General features: G+C 52.1%; 1 protein-coding gene across 1 annotated transcript in view; it reads left to right on the top strand.

Annotated features, from left to right (window-relative positions):
• Positions 1–2,212: 2,212 nt before the first annotated feature.
• The window catches only part of dcst2 (DC-STAMP domain containing 2), a 7,077-nt gene continuing 613 nt past the window's right edge, over positions 2,213–8,676 (top strand). Inside the window, 14 exon segments of the mRNA XM_076138632.1 lie at positions 2,213–2,259; positions 2,562–2,806; positions 2,903–2,931; positions 2,933–3,074; positions 4,356–4,517; positions 4,589–4,786; positions 4,875–4,940; positions 5,018–5,231; positions 5,614–5,771; positions 5,943–6,107; positions 6,199–6,366; positions 6,536–6,636; positions 7,327–7,435; positions 7,855–7,998. Of these exon segments, the coding sequence (XP_075994747.1) occupies positions 2,213–2,259; positions 2,562–2,806; positions 2,903–2,931; positions 2,933–3,074; positions 4,356–4,517; positions 4,589–4,786; positions 4,875–4,940; positions 5,018–5,231; positions 5,614–5,771; positions 5,943–6,107; positions 6,199–6,366; positions 6,536–6,636; positions 7,327–7,435; positions 7,855–7,998 (1,948 nt within the window).

The raw sequence follows: 8,676 nt of genomic DNA, 5'->3' as shown, positions 1-8,676 counted from the left end.
CTCCCTCTCTCCCCCTCTCCCTCTCCCCCTCACCATGATGTCCTCCATGATGGTGATGAAGGGTTTGAGCGTTGCTCTCTCTCTCTCTCTCTCCCTCTCTCTCTCTCCCTCTCTCTCCCCCTCTCCCTCTCCCCCCTCACCATGATGTCCTCCATGATGGTGATGAAGGGCTGGAGTGTTTCTCTCCACAGAGTCCTGCTGTGTTCCAGCTGCAGGTCCAGGTTGCAGCTGACAGACAGAGCAGCTTCCTGAACGTTAGCCTGGATGTTTGTGATCGGGCCTAAGAGGGACAGACACATGTGAGTGTGTGTGTGTGTGTGTGTGGTGTGTGTGTGTGTGTGTGTGTGAGTGTGTGAGTGAGTGAGTGAGTGAGTGAGTGAGTGAGTGTGTGTGTGTGTGTGTGTGTGTGTGTGTTAGTGTGTGTGTGTGTGAGTGAGTGAGTGAGTGTGAGTGAGTGAGTGAGTGAGTGTGTGTGTGTGAGTGAGTGAGTGTGTGTGTGAGTGAGTGAGTGTGTGGTGTGTGTGTGTGTGTGTGTGTTGTGTGTGTGTGTGTGTGGTGAGTGAGTGTGTGAGTGAGTGAGTGAGTGAGTGAGTGAGTGAGTGAGTGAGTGAGTGAGTGAGTGAGTGAGTGAGTGAGTGAGTGAGTGAGTGAGTGAGTGAGGTGTGTGTGAGTGAGTGAGTGAGTGAGTGAGTGAGGTGGTGGGTGAGTGGTGAGTGAGTGAGTGGTGTGTGTGTGTGTGTGTGTGTGTGTTCACCTTTGAAAAGCACAGACAGAATGAGCAGCAGCACGTATGTGCGTCCACGAGAACCGAGCATGCTGGGAAATGTGAGGAGGATGGAAGATCTGAAGAAGGAGAGAACATCCCACACAGGATACACACCGCTGGAACACACACACACACATAGTTGTTAGATCAGCTGTGTGTGTGTTTGAAAGCAGCTGATGGGACTGATGTGTCTCCTCACCCACAAACACACATCCTGAGGTCAGCTTGAGGTCAAAGGTCAGTGGGAGGCTCTGAGCGATACCCAGGTAGAACACTGAGGGCCAGATCAGAGCAAACTGACACACTGAGGCACACACAGGTCAAAGGTCAATGTGAGCGCGCCTTACCTGCTCCGCTGACCAATCCAAACAGAGCTCTGAGGAAGAGGCGGAGCACCAGGCAGTCCTCTGATTGGCTGCAGATGAGATGATGGACAGCTGGCGGCAGGACAGAGCGACTGATCCTCTCCACGGCTGGACACACACAGGCGATTGCTTAGTTACGACTGCAGGGTTGCTGGTTCAAACCCTGAGTGTCTCAGTTCCAGTTCCTCCACATGGAACCTCACACCACCTTGCTCACCGCTGACACCTTGGCCTCCTTCCTCTCTGAGGTATCTGCCTCACTGAGGTCTCACCCTCACGTCTCACATTGTCCACTGTTAACTCGGGTCCCCTGTCTGTCTGTCTCCCCCCCTCTCTGTCTCTCTGCCCCCCTGTCTGTCTCGCTGTACCCTCTCTGTCTGTCTCCCTGCCCCCCCCTCTGTCTCCCTGTCTGTCTGTCTGCCTGTCTGTCTGCACATAGCTGTAGTATATCCGTCCTATATGTGCTAACACGCGTTAGCAGTGTGTGTGTGTGTGTGTTCGGCAGCGTTAACGAGTGATCTTCTCTTCAATAACAGCGCAAACACACAAACACACACCCCTGCGCACACACACCTGCGTCCCGTCACTTACTGCTGTGAGGAAGACCGACGCTCCGCTCCATCCGCATCCTCATCTTCATCAGCTCCGTCAAGAGTCAAAGGTTTATATGAACGACAATGACGTCAGCAAACAACAACACTGACCTCAACACACCAACACTGACGTCACCATTACACATAACTTAAGTGTACAGCTCTGGATCACTGACCGTCTGCTTCATCAGTCAAGCAATCAAGCAATCGATCAACCGATCATCTGATCCATGTTCGGATCCTCACGTAGAGAAGATGGAGAGAAGAGAAGGAGAGGAGAGAGAGGGGAGGAGCGCAGAGGAGGGCGGAGTCACAGCGGAGCACAGGTCTGCGCACACACGCACACGCACGCATGCACACACTCACACACGCACACATACCTTTCCATCTTTATGTCTTCATTCAGCTTCAACACAATGAGGCTCCAAAAATGTTTGTTAGTGGTCGAGAGTGATTGGTACTTAACAGTGTTTGGGTTTATGGTTGCTATGGTGACCGTCCATCCAAATGTCTCCAATGGACCCATGGACCTCCGGTGGGCGGAGCCAAGAGGGGCAGCTGGGCGGTCAAGTCGGTTTATTTGTTTGTCCCAAAATCCCATGAACGTCTCTTCAGACTTCACTGAGCCACAACATCAGAGACCTGCAGGAGGACCAGGAGGAACCAGACCCAGAGAGACCTGCAGGAGGACCAGGAGGAACCAGACCCAGAGAGACCTGCAGGAGGACCAGGAGGAACCAGAGCCAGAGGAAACCTTCATGTTTCAGGAGAGACCATCCCTAGAGAGATTCCCTCTCCACAGCGTCTGAGTGCTGATGGTCTGGTTTCCTTCCTCAGGTCATCGGGTCGGTGCAGGAGGGTCAGAGGTCACCTGCTGGAGGCCGTCTGGAGCCTGCTCATGTTTGCGCTGGGCCTGCTGCTGGCGTCGCTGTACGGCGCCGTGGCGCTCTTCATGGAGGGTCAGCAGCTGTGGCTCTGTGTCTACACCACGGTGGGCGTGGCCTGCCTGACCTCCTTCAGCATGGGGCTGTCGGCGGGCGTGCGGGCCATCGTGGCGCTCATGCTGCCTTCCACGTGCTCAGGTACGTCCGCTCTCTGAAGACTGACGTTAGCCTTTGGCTCCTCCCACTGTGTGTGCAGTGATGAAGATGGCAGACCCTCCTCTTCTTCTCTTTCAGTGAAAGGGAAGAACTTCCTGCTGTTCCTGTGTTTTCTCCGCGCTGATGTCCGGCCCCCTCAGCAACACGCTGGACAACATGGAGCGAGCCGCCACCAGCCTGCTGTGTGGGGCGGAGCTAGCGGCCAATCAGACCCAGCAGCTGATGCAGAGGGCGGCGGCGCCCCTCCTCCGTAAGCCCCGCCCACTGAATGCAATACACTGCTGTGACCAGCTCACTGTTGCTACCAGCCAATCAGGAGAGAGAAACATTAAACCTTCACTGCCGTGGGAGTCGCTGCCGTAATGCCTTTGGGCAAAAGCTAACAACCAGCTGGCTAATACACTAAACTAGCTGCTAGCATGTCCTGCATTTAGCTTAATAGTAAGCTAGCCAGGTAGCATGGTTTGGTGTTAAAACTATAACTTGAGTATGGATTTAAATGTTTCCATGAACTTCATCTTAATCACAGCGTTTCATACTTTAGAATAGAATAGAAAAGCTTTTATTGTCATTGTACATGAGAATATAATGAAATGTATTCATGCTGTGCCTGAATCTCAGGACAGAGATAAAGAAACAACACTGAATACAGCAAGTTAGTCATGTTAGTCATGTTAGTTATGTTAGTCATGTTAGTCATGTTAGTCATGTTAGTTATGTTAGTCATGTTAGTCATGTTAGTCATGTTAGTCATGTTAGTTATGTTAGTCATGTTAGTCATGTTAGTCATGTTAGTCATGTTAGTCATGTAGTAGTTAGTCATGTTAGTCATGTTAGTTATGTTAGTCATGTTAGTCATGTTAGTCATGTTAGTCATGTTAGTTATGTTAGTTATGTTAGTCATGTTAGTTATGTTAGGGGGGTAGAAGCTCTGAGCAGACAGGTGCTTCTTCTTCAGTGGGCCGAGGAAATAGAGTCGCTGCTGGGCCGAGGTCTTCACCAATGTGAGTCCCCTGGAACTTGAAGCAGTGAACCCTCTCCACTTCCTCTTCGCTTCCTCTCCACTTCCTCTCCACCTCTTCTCCACCTCCTCTCCACCTCCTCTCCACTTCCTCTTCGCTTCCTCTCCACTTCCTCTCCACTTCCTCTCCACCTCCTCTCCACCTCTTCTCCACCTCCTCTTCACCTCCTCTCCACCTCCTCTTCACCTCCTCTCCACCTCCTCTCCACTTCTTCTCCACCTCCTCTCCACCTCTTTTCCACCTCCTCTCCCCTGAAGACAGGAGGACTGTGGTCCTCATGGTGGCTCCTGAAGTCCATGATGAGTTCTTTTGTCTCTTTAATGAGTGTGAGGTTGTTGTTGTTGTTGTTGTCTCGTTTATTTCCTCGCGGTCGTAGCTTTCATTGTTGTTTGAAATGAGTTCAACCACCGCTGTGTCGTCGGCAAATTTGATTCTTGTGTTAGTCGGGTGTGTGGAATTCTAATGTGGAGACCTGTTTACGGTTGCTATGGTGACCCTTTGTTGTTGAGTCAGAGTGAATATGGACACGCTAACGTGCCGCGGCTGCTACTTCCTGTTTGTGTCCGCAGCCGTTCTGGAGGAAATCAAACAGATCAGCAGCAACGTGAACGACGTTGTGGGACGAGTCCGCGACTTCACCGACACGCTGATCGACAGCATCCGCCACGTGGGTGAGTGAGGACGGACGGAGCCGGTGTGATGTTTAGGCCTGACCTCTGACCTCTGACCTCTGATCCTCCAGCTCGCACTCTCAGAAACGTCCGGCACTTCATGGTGGACATCGGCGACGTGTGTAACGAAAAGATGGGCTCTCCGTACAGGAAGTGCACGTCCTTGTTCGTGGAGGCTCTGAACGACTGCAGAGATCTGCTGCCGAAGGAAATCAACGCCCTGTGCAACATCGTGACGCCGCTGAGGAAGCTGTGTGTCCTCGCACGAGGTCCAGATGAGTCATCTGATCTGACAGCATCAGCTGGACTTCCTGTTTGTGTTTCAGCCTGATGAAGCTGCATGTGTTTGTGTTTCAGTGCCTGAGCTCTTCTGCCTCATCCCCTCCTACATCTCCAGCCTCATCAAGAAGCGCCTGGCTGAACGTGAGCTCGTGTTCCTCAGCCTCCATCTTCACGTCTCCTGCAGCTACACACTCTGTCTGACCCGCTCTGCCTTTCAGCCGCCATCACTGCATTCCGGCGACTGAAGGAGGAGTTTGACTTCAACATCTCAGCCAGCGTGTCGGTCAGCGTGGACGCAGACAGCAGCGGCTCGCTGCAGGAGATGGCTCAGAGCATCCTGGAGGACGTGTCGTCAGAGGTGCAGCTGCTGCAGGAGCTGAACAAGCTGCTGGCCTTCTTGGGCCTGGTGCTGCTCTGCTGGGCCTTCATCCGGTCAGTCCCACACCGAGCTGTCTCACCTCCAGGTGACCACCGGGTGGTAGCAGAGAGCAGAGCAGTGAGAGCCTGTAAACATGTGAGGGTAGAGGGAGGCGTGTTCTGATGAAGACCGGGAGTTTGAGGAACACAGATTTGACTGGAGAGCTCATTGAAGGTTCATGGTTTAGAAACATGAGTGCTGTAAAGACCTTAAACACAAACACATGAACATGATCTCAGGTGTGTCTGAACCTTACAGGACTTTAGATTCTGTCACGTTTTAGTTTACTCGCTTCATTTCTCAGTGAAAATATCATCTCTGCATTTAGGTGTGTGTGTATGTGTGTGTGTGTGTGTGTGTGTGTGTGTGCGTGTGTGTGTGTGTGTGTGTGTGCAGGGCGCTGCTGTACAGACGCAGATACCTGCGTGACAACAACTTTGACAACATTTACATCACCGCTCAGTTTGAAGAGATGGACCAGCAGCTGGCCTCAGGGGGCGGAGCCTCTGTCCTGCCAATCAGACGCAGAGAAGCAATGACATACATCACACCATGTTAGTCCATGTGTGTGTGTGTTTTTGATGATAACCTGAGCTGCTGTTACCACAGACACACAACACACACACACACACACACATGTACATACACACACGTGTTTCCATGAAGTCATGAGTTCCTGGCCTCTTTTGCTGGTTGGACCACCTGAGCTTCTCTCTGTCCTCCAGGTTCTTTGTTCCAGACGTTCAGGGAGAAGAGGAAGGTGGTCCAGGGCCTGGTCTCTGTCCTCAGACACATGGTCACTGGAGCTCTGCTGGTGGCTGTGGACTTCCTGGTGTACTGGATGCTGGACCAGGTCCACCACCAGCTCAGGGGCGACGTCATCGCCAGAGGTGAGAGAAATGAACGCTGTGACGTCTGACCCGTCTGTCCCTCTGACCCGCCCGTCCCGTCTGACCCGTCTGACCCGTCCTGTCCCTCCAGCTCCCCTCCAGCTCATGGTGGAGGTGAATGGTTCTGGTTACATGTCTGACATCTTCAGGGACATGTTGTCTGCGTTCAACGTCCTGCAGGGAGGAAACATCACAGTGATCAGTAAGAAATGTCTCCTGGAGCCGTCTGAGCCAAACTACACCACCTGCTTCATGCTGGGTAAGACCCCGGACAGGAAGTGACATCAAGCACACACGCCACCTTCTCCTCTGAATAAGAAGAACCTGTGTGAAGTCCATGATTCTCTATTTAACAGAGCTCACACTCTGATGTCCTTAGACACTGAGGAACACGTGTGTGTGTGTGTGTGCGTGCGTGTGTGTTTCAGGGTGTGTTTATGGTCTCTCTCTGTTGGTGTGTGTGGCCGGAGGCTTTATCCAACGTTGCAGATCACTGATATGTGCTGCATTTCATCCCCAGAGACAAATGGTACAAACACACACACACACACACACACAAACACACACACATGCACAAACACACGCGCACACACACACACACACACACACGCACATGCACACACAGGCACATATTCACACACACACACACACCCACACGCACATGCACACACAGGCACATATTCACACACACACACACGCGCGCACACGCACCCTCTCTCACACACACGCAAGCACAACCTCACACTCACACACACACACACACACACAGACTTGTTTATATATGATAGTCTATCATTTAACGCCTCAGGCTCCTCCTCCTGAGATGGAGGTGTGTATTATTAAGAAGCACTTAGAACCTTCTGGACCAACCAGCAGAGACCACAGCTGCTGTGGGTGAAAGGTCACAGTGCACCCAAGCATCTGAAGAATCCACAGAATGGAAAGAATGAGAGGTGGGGGTGGAGGAGGAGGAGGAGGAGGAGGAGGAGGAGGAGGAGGAGGCAGGTCCAGACTCATCCTCTCCCACACACACACATACACACATCTCAACTTCCAGGACTTTGACAGAATGTCCATGATTGAAGAAACAAGAAGAAGCTGAAAGTGTTGCAGGCCATAATATGTGAACATACAAGCGCCAGGTGCCGTGTGCCGTGTGCCTGGCTCAAGGGCTCCGGGGCAGTGGCAGTGTGAGTGAAGAAGATCTGTGTGTTTTCAGGAAAGGATCCAGTTCCTCCATAAGAAGATCCAGGTGGAGAGGAAGACCCAGAACAGAGCCCTGAGGAGCTCCGCAGCCCACAGACGGGCCGACCGGCCAGGAGCAGCGAGTCCGATCACAGCGCTCCTGCTCCGGTAAACCAACGCACAGAAATCACTCAACAGGAAGGAAGTCAATCATAAACAAAACAGCAGCACACAACGTTCACACAACGTACACACAACGTACACACAACGTACACACAACGTACACACAACGTTCACACAACGTACACACAACGTACACACAACGTACACACAACGTTCACACAACGTACACACAACAGCATACTGTCTTTCGGTCAGTCTGTCTGTCTCTCAGCCTGTCTGTCTCTCAGTCTGTCTGTCTCTCAGTCTGTCTGTTTCTCTCAGTCTGTCTGTCTCTCAGCCTGTCTGTTTCTCTCAGTCTGTCTGTCTCTCAGTCTGTCTGTTTCTCTCAGTCTGTCTGTCTCTCAGCCTGTCTGTTTCTCTCAGTCTGTCTGTCTCTCAGCCTGTCTGTCTCGTCTCAGGGTACCTGGAGGTGCCTTCTTGGCAGGTCTGCTGAATTTGTCGTCCGTCACCTGTCTGACCTGTGGTGAGAGAGTGAGACAGGGGGGTCACAACACAGTCACCTGTGTGGTCCCGCAATGTAGAGGTAACCTTTGACCTTTATTTAGCAAGAAGTGATTTCAGGCTCCGCCTTCTTTGTGCCCCTAGAGCAGGGGTGGGGAAACGTCTTCCTAACCCTATTAGAACACGCAGCGATCTGCCGGTCTGTCTCGCGGGCCGGACAAAACGGCTGGAGGTTCATTACAGCTCACAGTGTCGAGAGAGAGAGAGAGAGAGAGAGAGAGAGAGAGAGAGAGAGAGAGGAGAGAGAGAGAGAGACAGAGAGAGAGAGAGAGAGAGAGACAGAGAGAGAGAGAGAGGAGAGAGAGAGAGAGAGAGAGAGAGAGAGAGAGAGAGAGAGACAGAGAGAGAGAGAGAGAGAGACAGAGAGAGAGAGAGAGAGAGAGAGAGAGAGAGAGACGCTGCAGTCAGGATTGGTTGCTCGGTTTGACCGAGCGACGTGACAGAGTGAACAGAGTGAACAGTGTGTGAGCTGTTGAATGGGCGTGGCAGCCGCTGTGCTCAGAGGGGCGTCGACCTGTTGATTCACCTGAAGAGACAAAGATACAAACACAAAGCCACAGATTGTTCTTAAATCACAAATGCATTTAGATCACATGTATGTGGAACACTGCGCCTGCATGTTTACACGTCAGAGAAGAATGATTGACACACTCTGCTGCTGCTCGCTGCTCAGCCTGATGGTGGCGCTGTGATGTCACCT

Source organism: Genypterus blacodes, unplaced genomic scaffold (genome assembly GCF_046128005.1).
Source record: "Genypterus blacodes isolate CSIRO-AG114 ecotype Tasmania unplaced genomic scaffold, CSIRO-AGI_Gbla_v1 ptg000391l_1, whole genome shotgun sequence".
Lineage (NCBI taxonomy): Eukaryota > Metazoa > Chordata > Actinopteri > Ophidiiformes > Ophidiidae > Genypterus > Genypterus blacodes.
The sequence above is the reverse complement of the archived record's forward strand: the minus strand, read 5'-3'. Positions and strand labels throughout refer to the sequence as shown.